A 16,868-nucleotide genomic window follows, 5' to 3' on the forward strand; every position below is an offset into this window, starting at 1 on the left:
GCATGCGTGTGCGTGTGTGTGCAGGCATGAGATGGTTGTGGGGATGAGAAAGCAAAATAACAAACAATGGGGATGAGTGGGGTGCCGTCACAAATGCTCTCGTTCGTTGGCTAACGTAAAGTGCCTCGCATTAACAGTTAAATATTTTTTTTTAAATAATTTCTGAGGCCAGAGGTTATTAAGACAGCTAATCGTCAATTGCATATTTTTTAATTGAGGAAGTAAATTAAGATGATTTTTTTTTTCCAAATGGGTCTGAAAATTTAAAGTCAGACTGACCGTCGTATGGGCGGAATTTAGTAGTTTTGAAAGGCAAGTCGTTGGTTTAAATGGAGAACTGGGGGAAATAAAGATCATATGGGAAAGCATCAATTCTCAAAATCTTAAAATGGCCAACTTTCCCCCAGCTGTGTCTAGTTATTCTTTGAGCCAAACACATTTTCTGTTTTGCACTTTACTTGTTGACACGTCATTTGCAAATGCACACCGAGAGAGATGGCTGATGGCCCTGAGGTGATCTCTGCTTTGTCCCCAGTGTGTGTCCTCAGTTTCCCCACTAAGATCTTCTCGTTTGCCCTGCTTGGTTAGGAGTTTTCTGGTTTTGAATGTGCCTACCCATCGCTGTTGCTCCTTGCAGCCTGCGGGTCCTCTTCGCCGCCCCTTTTAAAGAGAGATTGAAAGCTCACCTATCTGCAAGGCACTGCAATGTCATACAAAACCCACACAGTCTCTGTACCTCCAACAGCCAGGTAGGAAAACCTGACAGTCCTGCGTACCATCCTCCCGGTTCACTCTTAGGTCGACTTTCTGGCTAAATGGGGCTGTCTACTGAGACTCCATACCTTTCTTCCTGCATTAGCAGGGCCCTCAGGAGACTCAGGCTGGAGACAGGAGGGACGGGTAATTGTTTTCCTCTGCCTTCCCTAAATGCACAAGCTCCAGGGAGCAGAGGCACAGACTTAACTCCTGAGGGTGGGGCACGTCAGAATCCTCTCTGTGTCCAATCCATGCCCACGGAAGCACAGATGGGACGTTCCTATTCCTCACTTCTTGGTACAAAATGAATTAACCTTTCTGTGGTGGTAGGGGCTGCGTACAGGGCCAGTGACACTCAGCTTTGAGATCGATTAGCTCAACCAATATTAATTTTTCCCCCCTGGCATTAAACTTCAGGAAGTTAGCTCTGAGCTGGGAAAAAAAAATCTACTTTTGCCCTCTGTATTTCTGAAGGTCAAATAAATATTATGTTATACTCTTGGAAAATTTAGTGGTAGGCAGGCCATGGACAGTTAGGGCATATTTAATTAGTTCTCTGTCCAAGAACAGAGCACGGTGCTGAGCCTTTCTGGTCAAGACGGACCCGCGCTTACTGCTATACCACAGTGAGAGAGCCGTCATTGGATGGGGTCAAAATAAGGAATCCAGCCCCCCATGGAGGTCCCAAATATCACTTTCACAGGCTAAATTTAACTTCTCTGAGATCCACAAAGAAGGCAAGCTAGGAAGGCTTCTTCCTCTTTTCAGGGAGAAAATAGAAATGAGAAGTTCTGGTTTAGAACCCTCCACCGCACTAACACTCAGGGAGGACAGATATAAAAAAGAGTAAGAACTTAGGGAAATCTGTGAAGTAATTAAACTTCAGGGAGGACACCGATTCCATCAGGCTAAACAATGGCTGCTGCACTTCTTAAAAACAGCGCTACTAGCCTTGTCCGGCTTTCTCCAGACATTTTTGAAGAGATAGTTTGTGGCGCACGGCCACGTTTATTTTTGCTTAACTAGCCTCATATTGAAGAGTCCCTCACACCTAGGGCAGGGCATCTCTGGGGGGAGGGTGTCTTTTTGTTGACTGACAGGTGCCAATCTCGTTGCTTAGGCTTTTTGAGAGAGGCATAGATCAGGAATCGGTAATTTCAGAATTGGTGTCTCATAGGCGACAGGATTATTTAATAGATTACAGTTACAAAGCAGTAACTGAATCAATCCTGAAGTCAGGGAGCTAGCCCCCCACCCCTTCTGCATATTAACTAACCTTTGAGTTTTGGGCTGCGACTTAAGGAGCACACGAGCACAAAGCTTTGGCACGGGTGACGTCATCTTTTTCTTTTTTAAACCTGGTTAGTTGATCTAACAAATTCTAGAAGTTTCCATGAAAATGAACTTGCGTCAGTACCCTGAAAGGTACTGTTCGATTTGTTTCTCTAGCACTTAATACATGGTAGGGGACAGACGCTGGTCCCCGTTAGGTAAGTCCCTCAGCCCTGCTGTCTTGTATCAGTCCCAAGAACAATGGGTACCGAAAAGGCAAACTCCCTATTTATTGACTATTTCCTCAGTATTTCCTCAGTTCGCATTCTTCATGGAAGGCAGGACCCCATCTTTGCCACGTTATCTGTCTCGTTTTAAGAAAAACCTTTACTGTCACTGTGGTATTGCCTTGCCGCCATATTGTCTTAAACCAGGAAGGTCATTTCAAAGGCAAAACAGCACCCGGATTGGCCAGAAGTAGCTAAGTCCCTGTCTTCCCACCATTTTCACACCTCATTTTCAACTGTTCAGGTAGGAGTGCTGATTTTTTTTTTTTTAATTAGAGAAAGAAGTATCTGCCTATCGTGTTAATTCTTTAATTCTGAAGCAGGGAGCTTGAAGCTTGTCGGCAAGGGTTGTGGATTCCGACTTTTAAGTGAAGATGTAACTGAAAAGATATTTTCCCCGAGAGAGTATAAAACCCTACACCAGTTGACTCCAGTGAAACCTGCAGGGTGGTGGGTGGGAACCTCCTGTGTTGGCCAGCTCTGGCTGGCCAAGGAGTGGCCAAGGCCCATCAGCCATGTTGGAGTCGCACTGCAGCAGACGAGGCTGCGGCAGAGGACCTGGCCTCAGAGACGCTGTCACCCGGCCAAGTGCTGTTCACTGTCCTCTGCAACCAGGCACCATTTTCCAGCGCGAGGGGCCGCTTTGGGTGGACACCGGTGCTTTTACTCTTATTCCTATGTGTTGTCCCCAAAGGTTGAGAAGGGTGTGGGGGTGCACCCATCAGCTCTTTCTTGGGCTGTCTAATATGCAAATTAGAAAAAAATGATTAGTAGCAATTAGCAGCTGTGCTTTCTAGAGGTTAGTACACACTCCTTCAAAAGTCCTGTCTCCTACAGGCCAGGTATGGCCCGTCCTGCTCAGTGCCCTGCACAGATTTGACACTTACTCTCCGTTAAACCCATTAACATGTAGGATCCTCATCTGCTTCACAATGGTGCTTTTGCCAGACTCTCCAGCACCTGAGAAAGGAAAGTGAGGGCTTGGGTTAAGAAACAGGCTTGTCACACAACACCTGGATGATGGCCTTGGAAAGCAGCAGAAGCAGCACACAACATACACACAGTGACACAACTGCAAACCTCCTTCACATGACGACGCAGCAAAAAACAACAGACACGTCCAACATGGCGTCTACCTGAAGTATCTCACCATAGGGTAACAAGCAAGAATTAAGTGCTCTGCTGTTCTTAAATAACTTTTTTTTTTCCTTGTGAGTTTTGTTGTTGTTGTTTTGTTTTCTCTTTGGGCTTTTTAAAACTCATGAGGCGATGAAGGAATGACGTCATTGTTACTGGAGGGGTGAAAATTTTAAGTCAAAACTGTGAACTTAGTATTGAAATGTGGTCAAAGGTACACAGAATCGCAGCAGCCACCTAATTTCCTGTTTGTTAGTCATTTTATGGTTAAAATACTCAGGAATGGCAGACAATGCCTGACACTGCAGCCTCCCCCCCCAATCACGTCCCGCTGCAGCACCTCCTCCCAACGCCACAATGCAGCTGCTCTGTAGCATGCTTTAGGTCCACCCTAAAACCACAGGGCTACACTGTATCCACTTATCCACTCCCTTCCTCTGCAAAAGGAATCTTTCTAAAGATACATTTTTCTCTGGATACAACTACCATGTTGCAGAGGGGGATGGAAGACCAACAATTATCTGTCAGCAGCAGAGGGGGGGGGGGAGTAAAAAAAAAAAAGCAAAAAAAAAAAAAAAGATAAAAAACACATTTCATTATCAAACATGACACTTGAGACCTCATTAGCATCAGGCAACATGCAACATCAACAGTACCAAGAATTTAAACAAAAAAAAAAAAAATTAAGACTTTAATTATATGCACAAATATTCCTGGAAGGTCCCGAATAGGAAGATTCTAGGCTTTTCCCAACTAGGAAAGTAAATAGGAACACAAGTCTCCATTTTAAATCACCTTCTTTCTTTCTTCCTTTCTAAGGTAGTATTTGGAGGACCCTCCTGCCCCACCCCATTTCCATCAAGTTAGAGAAAGGTACCTCTTCTTTTTCTTTCTTTTTTTTTTTTTTGCAACCAGTATTCCCTGTGTGAATGGCTTCCCCCTCCTCCCACAAAAATCTAAATATTTCTTTTAAATCTTGTTCTTTTTCTCCATATTGTTTCTGTTTTAGTGCCAAGATAGAAACGCATTCCTCCCCCCACCACATCGTTCAGTTAGCCCCCCAATTCTCCACCCAGCCACTTCTCCAACACATCCATTTTTCCACCCCTCCTCTTTTTCTTCACCCCTCCATTTCTCCACCTCTCCACCAGGCCATAAGCAAGATCCATAAAAGTTAAAATTGGTTTCCACAGCAGCATTGATTTCAAAGCAAGCACCACCCTAATGAGCAAAATTCTCATAAATTAAATATAAAAGGCCATATTGGGAGGTTTCCATGAAGGAACACAGGGGGCTAATCAGGTTCCTCAGGACTCCACTCTAAGAAATGGTAACATTTGTGACACCTGTTCTTTTAGAGACAGAACTAGCTCCGTGCCTCAGTTTCCACGTTTGTGAGAATAAAAAAAAATTGGGCCCAAAATAATTGCCAGGCTTTTGTTTGTTTGTTTGCTTTGTGATTCTGTGATTTAATTTACATACTAGGAAGTTAAAATGGGTTAAAGAAAAGGAGGTTGGGGTATTAAGTTTCCTTGGTGGGCAATTATTTCATTTTAAGAAATGTAAAATGTTGCCAACAGCCAGGGCAACAGATTTCTGTGCCAAAGGTCATCAATTAATTGTGGCCCAATGCAGCCATATAGACCAGAGACTTCACAGGAGGCAGGGTGGGATCAGCACTGCAGTCTCATATAAGTGGGGACATTTGAAATCACTGTAAACACATACACACAAAAAGAAGTGTTAGAAATTTGATGTGTCATTAACATCACAGTAGACTTAAATAAGCACTCACAAGAGCAAGAGTGCACCATACACAAGATTCTAGATGTTTCCAGGTGTGTACTTTGAAATCAAAGTATACGAATATTGACCTTTACAGCACAATTACGCTTTTAGAAGTTTCTCATATATCACCTAATTACTGAAATCGCAAATGCACTAACACCAACAGGATTATTTTCACTTATTAATAACTTTCTGCTTTACTAAATCTGGCCCAGGGAGAACAAAGACTTGACCCCATCCAAAAAGATCAAACCAAACGCCACCGCGAATTAATACAGCCTTCTACACTTTATTTTTGATAATTAACTATTTTGTCGAAAAGTGACCCCCGCTCCCAGTGAATTCACAAATTTATTCAGAGAGCCAAAATACCAAGAAGTGGAAAGCTTCCATTCTAATTAATGTTGTGTGGTGTTTTTGTGGTCATTTCAACAATTTTCATGTGTGCCTGTGTGCTTTCTGCTGCCCCCACCCCAGGATCTTAAAAGAAAAGAGGAGTGACACCCTTTTAGTTTGGGATCCCCCCCTCCTTTTTTTCTTTCTTTTTTTCTTTTTTGCCAAGGAGGAAAAGCCGCAGTGAAAAAAAAAAGGGAGAAGAAAAACCAAACAACCAAATGTCACTTGCCAAACTAATTAATGTCTTTTCATCAGCTTCCACACCAGAGTCTTCTCAGAGCGCTGAGTCCCCCCTCCCACCTTGAAAAGGACAAAAATTTTAAAAACGCCATTTCGAAACCAAGAAGCCATTTACAGACAAATGTCATTTTCCAGTTTTATCTTATTTATGAGTCTGTTTAAGACAGGATTTTATTTTTTCACTTGTGTCTCCGCTCCCAAAGAGGCTGAGTAACAGGAAAACGTGTGTTAATTGTTTGCTGCACGGGAGGGGACACAGCTGGGGGGGGGTCAGCTGCTACCATTTAATGGTCTTCTTTGCTTTTCAAAAAAGCCTGCAAGTCTAGAAGGGGGGGAAAAGGTCACACTGTAAAATGACGTGTCATTTGGCTTCACTGGGCACTTTGCGTACTTTTTTTTTTAATTTTAATTTTTTGATCTTATTCGATTTGATTCTCCTTCTCTTCCTTCCACGGCCTGGCCTGGCTCAGGACACGTCTGCTCCGCGCACAGTCAGTCGGTCCTGCCCGAATCGCCCCGAGTCGCGCCCAGAGTCCGCCACGCTCCCTCCTCCCCGCCCCCCCCACTTCGGCGCCACGACTTGCCCGCGCCCCCTCCCCCCTCTGCACCACCTTTACCGCCCCGTCCTTTCCGAGGGGCTGATGTCACCCGCCCCCCACCCCGGCGGCTACTTCCCTCGCCAGAGCCTCCCGGCCGAGGTCCCCGAGTCCCCCCTGGTGGCCCTGGCCTCTCTTCGGGCCCCTTCCCAACAAATCGCACACGCCAGTGAGGCGGGTCCCCCTCCCTGGGCCCGCCGGCCCGTTTCCTGTCCCTAGCCCTACTCTGTCGCAGTCCGAGGGGCCCTGTGAGCCTCCCCTCCCCCTCCCGACACGCACCCTGGCCCCTGGCACTAAGTAGGCCTCGCGCGGAAGCCAAGCCAGGGGCGGGGGGGAGTGTGGCTAACTGTGGGGACGAGACCGAGCCAGGGGGCCCCACGCCCAGTTTGCAGCCCCCGCCCGGCCGAATTCCGCCCGGGGGTCCCCTTGACGGCCTCGCCCCCTGCACGCGCGCGGCCCAGCGGGCCAGAGGGCCTGGGAGCAAGCGCCAGAGCGCCGGGAGGGGGGGCTCGGCGCGCGCGCGGCCTTGCGGGGCACCCCGCGGCGCTCCTGGGCCGGGCCCGCTCCCCGGGCCGCCCTTACCCAGCAGCAGCAGGCGGTGCGTGGCCCGGTAGACCTGCTTGTCCTTCTGCAGCTGCTTCTCGATCTTTTTGTTGGCCTCGCGCTGCGCCTTCTCCTCGTTGCGCTGGTCCTCGGTCTTACTGTTGCCGAGGCAGCCCATGGCGGCGGCAGGGGCGCGGCCGGGCTGCGGGGCGGCGGGGACGGGGCGGGCGGCCTCGGGCGGGCCAGGGAAAGGGGGAACGCGGGGAGGGTGGCGGCTCGGACTAAGGCAAGCGCGCGGCTCTCCGCCCCTCGCTCCGGGGCCGAGGCGGAGCAGAGCAGGAGCCGCGGGAGCTGCTGCCGCCGCCGCCGCCGCCGCCGCTCTTATTGCCTCGGCCCGGGCCCGCCGCCCCGACCCAAAAGCGCCGCGGCGGGCGGGGGAGCGGGGGGAGGCGGAGGCGACGGCGGCGAGGGGGGTGGGAAGAGGAGGAGGAGGAGGAGGGCCGCGGCTGGGAGGGCGGGCGCGGGCGCCGGGAGGCGGTGCCCGGAGGCCGGGCAGGGGTCCCAGCACCCACGTCCAGCCCAGGCCGGCTCCACGGAGAGGTCGCCCCCTCGCCCCACCCGCACTTCGGGGCCGGGGCCTGGCCGTACGGCGGGGGGAGAGGGGGCGGCCCCGCGGTGGTGACGACCCCTCACACGATGCCAGCGCTCCACCCCCCGGCCGGGCGGCCCCCGATCCCCCTCCTCCTGCAGCAGCAGGGCGGGCAGGCGCCGCCAAGGGGCCGGGGTGGGCGGAAAGGGAGGGAGTGCGGGCCCGGACTTAGGAAAATTTCGAAAAGGAGAGAGAGAGAGAGAGAGCAAGGGAGAGAGAGACACTGAGAGAGCCAGATAGCAGGGAGCTTGGAGAAAAGCAAGGAAAGCACTAAGCAAAGTACAGAGCAACCGAAAAGGAAAATGTGATGTGTCCACACACAAGCACTTAATAAAGATCCACACTACACAGCAATGGTGGTGGAGGTGGAAGGTGGTGGTGGATGTGGTGTTGGTGTTGATGGTGGTGGTCGATGGCGATGTAGATGGTGGTGGTGGAGGGGTGGGGGGCTGACTAGATGAGCCGCTCGTCGCGCCCCCGGCGCCCGGTGCCCCTGGCCCGGGAGCGCCCACGGCCTCTGCGCTTGGCGCGACCACTCAGGAAGGAGAAGAAGGCGCAGCCCAGGAACACTCTGAAGCAGCAGGTCGCCCCGAACACGAAGCCACAGCCACGGCCCTGCTCCGTGCGACGCTGTAGCAGGAAGTTGAGCACCCAGGAGGGGCTGCGCACAGAGAACACCAGGAACACCACGAGGGGCATGTGCGCGCTGAGTGCGCCTGCCTTGGCAGGCCCGGGCCGCCACACGACGCCCCCCACGTGGGGAGGCGCATAGTAGTCATCATCATCATCAGTGTCATTGTCCCATTCGGCCCAGGCCCTATTCGTGCCCCCGGTGGCGGCGCCCTCTCCGAGCCCGGCGGCGCCCTCCGCGGCGCCCTCGTCTTCGCCTGCGGCGGTGGCGGCGGCGCCCTTGGGGCCTCGGGCTTCTGCCTGTGGTTCTGGCACATTCTTCTTCTTCTTCTTCATCATCTTCAGTAACTTCTTCCTCTCTTTCTCTCTCTTCTTCTCCTCCTTCCTCCTCTGCTCCAGCAGCTTCTTCTCCATCTTCTTGCGCTCTTTGTCGGTCAGCAACTTTGCGGGCGGCACATCGCGCCCTGCGTTCACGAGGACCTTGACGGACTTCGGGGGCTTCGCCGGGTCCCCGTTCTTCTGCGAAACGAACGGTTCTGCCAGAGCCGCAGCCGCCACGGCAGCTTCGGCAGCCACTTCGGCGGCAGCCGCGGCTGTCTTCCTCTCGCTCTCGGCCGCTCGGGCTTTGAGCTTCATGGCCATCTTCAGCATGGTGCCCCGGCCACCTCGGGGTGCTTGGCTCGCGCCTGGCTCGGGCGGTCTGCTTGCCCCCGGCCTCGGGCTTCCCGGCTCCTGTGCGCCCCGTGTCGGGGGGCTTGGCTGAAGTCTCCGCTGTGCTGTCTTGGGGTCACCAAGTGAGGCTTCCCGGGCTTCGTAGGGGGCTGATGGGCTGGCTGCCTAAGAGTTAGCGTCAAAAAGGATGAGCAAAGAAAAAAAGCGAGAACAAACCATAAAAGCACCCAACAACAGCAAGAAACCAAAAAGCAAGCAAGAAATAAGAAATGCCCAACAACTCAAAAAGAGCGGAAAAGGAGTATAGAAAAGACAAAAAATAATAACAACACGAGAGAAAGGAAAGTGTAAAGGTGTAGATGACAAGAGTTTGCTATTACCCTTAGGTGCTCCTTGGGTTAGCTCTTGGGGACGCCAATGGAGAAGAGAAAAGAGAAAAGAGAGAAAATTGGAGGGAGCCTGGGAGGCGCGAGGCAGGGCAGCGGCGCCAGGCGCCTCTGCCCTATCCCGGCTCTTGCCCGGTGCTCTTGCCCGCGTCGGGCACCTCGCACTTGGGCGGGAAGACCCCACGCTCCCGGACTTACATGTGAGTGAGGCGCACTCACACGCAAGGCAGCGCCTGCCTGCCCGTCTGCCTGCCGCCGCCAAGCGCTGGGACAAGGGTTCGCTCCAGCCGGTGCTGCAGCCCCGAGCCCGAGAGCCGGGAGCTAGCGAGCGCCGCTGGTACCAGCCACTTGAAGCAGCCCGCTCCGCGGTGCCGACGCAACTGAGTGTCCCCGCCGCGGAGCGGGTTTTTCTAACCAGCCTGATGACGCCCCAACCTCTTCAGAGGACCGACCCATAGCAATGGCCCCTATAAAGCGAAGGGGAAGCGCGAAAAATCGGCCCACCGAGGACGTGCCCAAATGGGCTGCGCCGTAGGCGGGGGGTGAGGGCCGATGCGCGGGCACCTCTAGTGTGGGTAGGGGGCGCAGGGATCAATCTACTGAGGGGTACGGGCGCGCCCAAGACGGTGGGCACCCGACCCCGCCTCCTAGACCTGCCTCCCAGTTTTCCGTGTAGTGGTGTAGCCCTGGGCAGCGTGGAAAGTATGCGACGACGACAACGACGCTTACCCATGTGCGCCTTCTTACCTCAGCTTCCCAGATAGCGCACGCGGGGACGGCGGCACACCCCTCCCACCCTGCGGCGCGTGCCCGTAGAGGTGGTTGGCGGCGAGCTAATTAGTCGCTATGCCCCATATGGGGGTTCGGATCTCCTCACAAGCAGTATTATGTATACCCGACTACCATGGATAGAAGAAAGCAGGCAGCACTGTGCAGGCAAGGCGACAGCCGAGAGAAGAGCCATGGCGGTGGTGGATGGCGGTGGTGCACCCGGAGTCCTTCTAGGTGGGAGAGGTGGTGGCCCGGCTCGGGCGCCACGCGGGGCTCTAGAATAAAAGGGGAAAAGTATTTTACCGAACACGAACTTTTTGGAGAATTATCTCAAACCTCACGAGTGCCCTGACCCACTCCTTGGCCTCCACACTAGGACATGGTAGAGAGAGAGCACTGGAGCTAAGTCAAAGGGCGAGGACTTTCCGTTTTGAACCACCTTCCTCGGGTAGACTTGAGGGTCTGCCACCGGGGTCTACTTGGATACAATTCATTCATTCATTCAATAACTGGCCCACAAACACCTTGTGCCCAGGTGGACAGAGCCAAGGGTCAGACTAATACATGGCGCCTTCCCTGAATGGGACAAGGCAGGCGCCAGCAAACCCAGATCTGCCGAGTAATCATAAACTCTCTTCCAACGTAGCCTTCCTTTCACTTTTAAACCCAGTTCGCAAAACTTAGGATGCTGGGGAGAAGGAAATAGGAAGGTGGACTCTGAATGCAAACACACCCAGGGGCCCGAAGGAGACAGGGTGAGCGACTTCGAATAAGTTATTTTGGACAGCTGTATCTGTGAAAGTAGGAAGACATTCAAACAGTTCTCGGGTACTCCTTCCCTCAAGCTTACCACCTCAAAAATCAGAAAGGGTGTGCCACATAACGCTACAATGCACTGTTTTGCTTGGTCCTTGCTGCTATAGCTGTACCTCCATTCTACTCTTAAAAAAAACAAACGGATCTGAAAGAGCAACAGAAAGCGATTGAAAGCAACCCAGGATGTCTTGGAATTAAGAGCAGGAAGCTAAAACTTGTCAAATGGGCCTTTGCTGCCGTTTACTCTGTCTCGGACTTTCTCTGTGTCCTCAAAAGTTACTTCTTATCCACGGCTGGTTATGGTCTCTCAACACACACTTAAAAAAATACAAAAAACTCAAAGCAACTACTGCCTCGGGTTGATTATCCTTTTTTGTTTAAAGCCTAGCCAGAGTGGATGAGAAGAAACATTTAACTGGCCCAGCTGTGCTTGAATGACACTTGAGTTCCCAGCCCTCAGTCTGCTCTGCTGTGATGGCCTGAAGACAGGGGCTACCTTTTACATCTTCACACAGTCAACAAAAACTTGATTGAATTTGATTCATCTGTCATTTGTGAAATTAAAGACTTAGAAGACAGAGGACCTGGCCAGAAATTTCGGTTCCGCTCCAGTTGTTCACAAGCCTCTTCCTTCCTGCTCCAGTGTGCCGAAGCACAGATACATTGTATTTAAAAGGTAAGGAGTTAACAGTAGCCAACACAACCTCCTTGCCTCCACAATAACCACCAAGTGTAAGAAGAGTCTCCCTGCTTTCTCCTATTAGAGAAATATTACCCCCGATCTTCAAAAGAGTGAACTGTCCGATAGCATACAGCGACACATGTAGGCAAGGCACAATTGAAACCATTGTCCTAGAAACGTGTAACACACTGTCAGAGTTCTCTTCATTCATCTCCTAACTTAGACATTCTTGGGGTGGGGGCTTTTTTAAAAAAAAATTTTTACTGTTAAGTTTTGCCTGTGTTTTATTATGACTTAACCAGGGACCCATCAGGAAAGCATTTACTTAGTAAATAGATGGCAGCAGGTGGTATGGAGGGTTTACAGGTAAGAAAAGGACACCAAGAGCCTGAAACATGAGCTGCTTTGTGGTCCTTTCGGTTTTTTGTTTTCACTTGACACAACGTGAAAGAAGAGATTTTCTTTAATTGGTATGGGGAGCTGACACCATCTATGGTTTCGGCCTAGCATCAGCCTGCCTGAGCCCTGAAAGCCATGATGTGTGTGCTTTCTTTTTCAAACGTCTTCCAAAGCTGGAACTCACGATGTAGAACTTGTGGGTTATCAATTGATTTTAATAGATCGCCCTACAGCCTTAAACACTTACGTTTATGCTTTGAAAGGAAAGCAAATGAATTACCATAATTCCTGGAACGCTGCCCTAGAAAGTGCTCCAGTGGAAAGTGTCCTCATCAGATTCAGGGACACACGGACATTACAGAAACCTTAAAGCTCTAAGGGAGACCATAAAATACATTGGCAGAGAGGATACAGGCTCCTTCTTTCTGGCTCATGCCAAAGCCAGAGAGTTGAAATAACACATCCCTAACCTGAAATACTGGGTCACCTAACATACAGCTTGACCGTGCACTTCAAGCTTGGGGTTTGAACTCTGTGGGCTTATAAGCTTTGTGCTCCTCCACCCTTCTGTGCCTTTCTCTCTGAGTAAGAATGCTTCATCTTGCTTTGAGAAATGACAACCCTGCTATAGGTTAGAATCTCCAAAATTGTATTATTACTTAATGATGTCACTGAGTTTTGGGACAAGAATGTTTTTTTCCCAACCCTTTCATTAGTTGGGGTCATTGTAAGCTACTTTCCAAGAGCCTAGAGATAACACAATTATGATATTATTTTAATAGCCCAGGAAACAATAACTAGCCTTCTACTACTGAAACAGAAACCCTAGCTGTAAGGCTTTAGTAATAGCACTTAGTGATGTGTCCTGTCTTCAAAGCACACTCTGCACTTTAATTAGCCAGATGACTGAAACTGTTGCTGCAGATAAACGTTACTTGCAGCTTTGGCCATATTGGAAGTGAAAGCAGGTTATTGTAAGAAGCTCCTCTAGTCCTGGCTAATCTCCATAAGAAGGCTTTAATACTTAGAACTGGAAGGCTTTTAAGTATCCGATGTCATGGCCACTCATGACATTTTTTTTCATGTCATATCCACCAGTTAGCATTTCAACTACGAAGAAACTCTGTACATGCATTCTATACTAGGCATGATATTTAAATGTCGTTTCATAAGTTCTAAGTCAACTACTGAAAAATGAACTAAGTACATGAGATTTCCAGCTAACCCTCAAATAATGTATCTTTAACTTAGACTAGAATCTCACTTGAGTAGTTCAAACCAAATAGAAGCATTGGCCAATGTGTTGGGACCCATATTTTGAGTCTGTGGGGGTTTTATTTTTGTTTCGTTTTGGGTTTTTTTTTTTGTTTGTTTGTTTGTTATTTGAGAGGACAGTATGTTTAAAACTATAGCTCAGGATAAGAGGGCAACTGAGACTTTCTGCAGCCTTCATTGACTATCTGCAACGCAGATAGGCGAGTGCCACCTATAAGAGAAACTGTATGGTCTCCACCACTGAAGCCTAATTCCCCTCCCTATGACTGGAAGGAGATTATAGGAGCTCTCTTCCCTCTGAAAAGTAACTCTAAACAGTGCACTGATTCTCCTGGCTGAACACTTTAGACAGCAAGAGATGAAGAGTTTGGAAAGATGCCCTAGGAAGCGCTCAGCAGCAGAATCATGAACCACAGAACTCATGAGTGAGGTGGAGAAGGAAGCCCCATTTACCTAGGGCACACCAACTTCAATGGGATACCCAGGAACCAGCCTAGCAGAGAGCAGGACTGTGTGAAAGGCTATGGAAGAGCTCTCCCAACTGACAACTACTTTCCCTAAGGTAAAAGTCTGACTGGTGATGCGGTCCTCACAGGGAGAAGAGAGGATATTGAGACCCTCTGCTAAAACACAATGTCTTCAGCTAAGGTAAGTTTGTAAAGGTGGGCGTGGCAACTCACGACTATAATCCCAGAATGCGGGAATTTAAGGCAAGAGGAGTTGTTTGAGTTTGAGGCTAGCCTGGGCTATAGAATGTCTCAATAAAATACATAAAAATAACCTCTACCAAATGTTTATATTTTAACTATTTTCTGATTCTGAACAATGCTGCCCTCTCCACCCCCAGCCCATCCCTTGCATTCAGTTTTTCAAAATTAGACCTATCCTAAGAACTAGGTTAGCTAAAAACTTGAGTTGGCAACAAGTATTTTATAAAAGAATGTAACTTTCTGGGTATGCATTTATATCTTTGGTTTTTTTTCACTGACCAAAATGCATTTTCAAATAGTGGATGATTTGACTAGTCCCACATTGGGACAACTGAGATTCTGATGGGAGCCAGGGGTCCTTCAGTTCCATAGCGTTCTCTCTGTCTGCTGTTAGGAAACCCCACATTAAGTTATCAATGTGACATACCTAATCACACGTTTAATTCATCTAGAGGTGCAGATATCTTTTCATCCTTTTGTGTTTGCTCACGCGCGTTGAAATTGGAAAGTGTATAATTATTATTTAGCTCCACCTGTTTCCCCCAGGGCATAAAATGCACAGCCCCATCCAGTGGGGAAGGCTCTCTGGAAGGTGGATGTGCAGAAGTCCCTGTCTGCCCTTGTGTGGACTCATGGCTCAGTGTTTGCCGGGATGTCCATGGCAGCACCCTCTCAACACCAGCCGGGCCCAGATGGCACTGAGGTCTCTGCCTAGCACTGGAAGTGTCAAACTGGAGAGAATTCTGCAGCCTGAAAGTACCAGGTTTTTTTTAAGAAGCCTGGAGATTGGATAAAAGGACATGTTTTATGAGCTACAGACTTTAGCTGTACCCACATGGTCTCTGCATGCCACTCAGTACTGGACAAGTCACATCGGCTCACTTCCTTGAACATTCCCGTTTGTCCCCTGCATTAGTCTCAACGGTGTTCTCAGACTACAGCTCCTTCTGTGCTAATTATACCCCCAAATTAAGAGAATGTCCCTGACTTCACAGAGAACACAAAAGCAAACTGGTTTTAAAAACTCAATCTGGCCAATTTCTTTCAGGACTTCAGGTGGCCTCTGCTGCTTCTATTAGCTGGAGATGGCCTTCTCAAAGAGGTGTGGTACCTCGCACCTAAAATCCCAGCGCTCTGGAAGCTGGCACAGGAAGGAGGCAGGAGGATTGCCATGAATGAGAGACCAGCTTAAGTCAGAGAGTGAAACTCGGGGTTAGAGCTCACAAAAGACCGCTGGGATGAAAGTGTCTCTACTAGCCAAACAGATAAAGGATCCCAAGAAATTGCCTAAGGGTTAATAGGCACACACTACCAACCTGGGATGGCTTAGTTTTCCTAAGGAACGGTACGTTACCAGCTCATGCTGAAAGCACGCCCCAGCTGTGACTTGTAGCTTGGACGCTTGCTTTAAGTGACAGGTGTACCCATCACTTGCCCAGACTGGCTGAGATTACAAATCCTAACTTGGATTTTCCCCCCAATTAACGGATGCCAGTGTTATAGCCATCCGGGAGAGAGCGTCCAGCTACAGGCACAGCAGAGCATGTGTTCTCAGTCTTCAACCTTTCAACAGCAGTGTCAGCCTTGGGCCAGAAGTGAGCTGGGGCTCCCTAATCACAGAACCAGAGAGCCAGGATGGCTCTTCCTGAGGGAGGCAGGAGAAAGCAGCTAGCTTCTCTAATGCTCATCTGAGGGAGTTTCCATGACTGAAGTGACCTCAGGGTTCTAGGAAGCATGTCACCAAAATTGGTGTCATTAAAGGAGGTGGCACGGAGCTGGACATCCAGTGGTGAACTATAACATACTAATTAAGCCTGTTTTTTTTTTATCACTAGGTTGCAGTGACCTAACACTAAGAAATGAAGACTGGGAAAAATATCCCTTCACCTATAGTGGAGGCCAGTACCTTGGGGTGGAGGTCAGCAGTCACCTGATGACCTTACCAAGAGAATAGAGGGGTAGATGGGACATTAGTCCAAACCCTGGAGTTCTGGAAGGATGGCAACTGCCTGTGAGAGGGTGGCACTGAGGTGTTACAGAGCCACCTAAGCCAAATGTAAGAAGATGAGGTTAGGTTTGCCTGCCTTGGCCCTTTTTCCTCAGAGTGAAGGCCCTTGACTGTCTTTGGTCAAGACGGTTGAGTTGTATAGTAAGGTTGATTGAAAACTGAGCTGGGATCAAGAGATATTCGGTCCCCTGGTTAAATGGACACCCTGTAGACTTCTGTCAATTTAAGGGCACACCAATGTCTAAAAAACTTGCCTAGTCTCCAACTAGAGCTTTTAACCCAAGCATCTAGGAAACCCCTGGAATGCAGTCATTCAAAGTGATTTGTCCTACTGAAAAGGGCGACTTTCTGAAATAATCTTCACAATTTAATTTCTATCCAGGAGGTAGGTCAGAAATAACAAAAGCGTAGAAATAAAGACAGCCCCCGAGCAAGCGTAATACCGTAATTTACAGCTATACCCTCAGGCTTCATCTGCTTTCGCTGTTCTTACACTGATTAAGTCTCACTCTCCCCCAACTCTGTAAACCTTTCATGGCCTCTGGATTGATTGATAGGTACAGATGGCAAAGGGAAAGTGAAGCTTTGGTGTGTGTGTGTGGGGGGGGGACTTTTAACAAATACTTCACTTTTAAAATGGATACAAAAGAGGCTATGACAAGAAAACACAGAATTCGATTCCTCGAAAATGAGAAAAGTAAGAAGGTATAGGGCAGAGAGGAAGGGAGGGATTGGGGAAGGGAAAAGAGAAGGAAAGAAAAGCCAGCCAGCTAGAAGCAGCCTGGAAGCCCCGGAAAGAAATGAAACCACCATGATGTATCTTAGTGGAGCCTTGCTAAGCCCTTGTCCCACCAC

The 16,868-nt window shown here is 49.4% G+C and overlaps 1 protein-coding gene across 8 annotated transcripts in view; it reads right to left on the reverse strand.

Annotated features, from left to right (window-relative positions):
• Nucleotides 1-16,868, reverse strand: part of Gnas (GNAS complex locus) — a 51,632-nt gene that overhangs the window by 9,720 nt on the left and 25,044 nt on the right. For 3 of the 8 annotated variants that reach the window (XM_032904688.1, XM_032904691.1, XM_032904689.1), the window contains 2 exons: nucleotides 3,203-3,275; nucleotides 616-660 (listed from right to left, as the gene is read on the reverse strand). In XM_032904688.1, coding sequence (XP_032760579.1) covers nucleotides 616-660; nucleotides 3,203-3,275 — 118 coding nt within the window. Of the gene's footprint in view, nucleotides 1-615; nucleotides 661-3,202; nucleotides 3,276-7,054; nucleotides 7,437-16,868 lie in introns of those variants that run through there. The other 5 variants (XM_032904695.1, XM_032904693.1, XM_032904697.1 and 2 more) reach the window with 5 other exon arrangements.

This window comes from Rattus rattus, chromosome 5, assembly GCF_011064425.1.
Source record: "Rattus rattus isolate New Zealand chromosome 5, Rrattus_CSIRO_v1, whole genome shotgun sequence".
Lineage (NCBI taxonomy): Eukaryota > Metazoa > Chordata > Mammalia > Rodentia > Muridae > Rattus > Rattus rattus.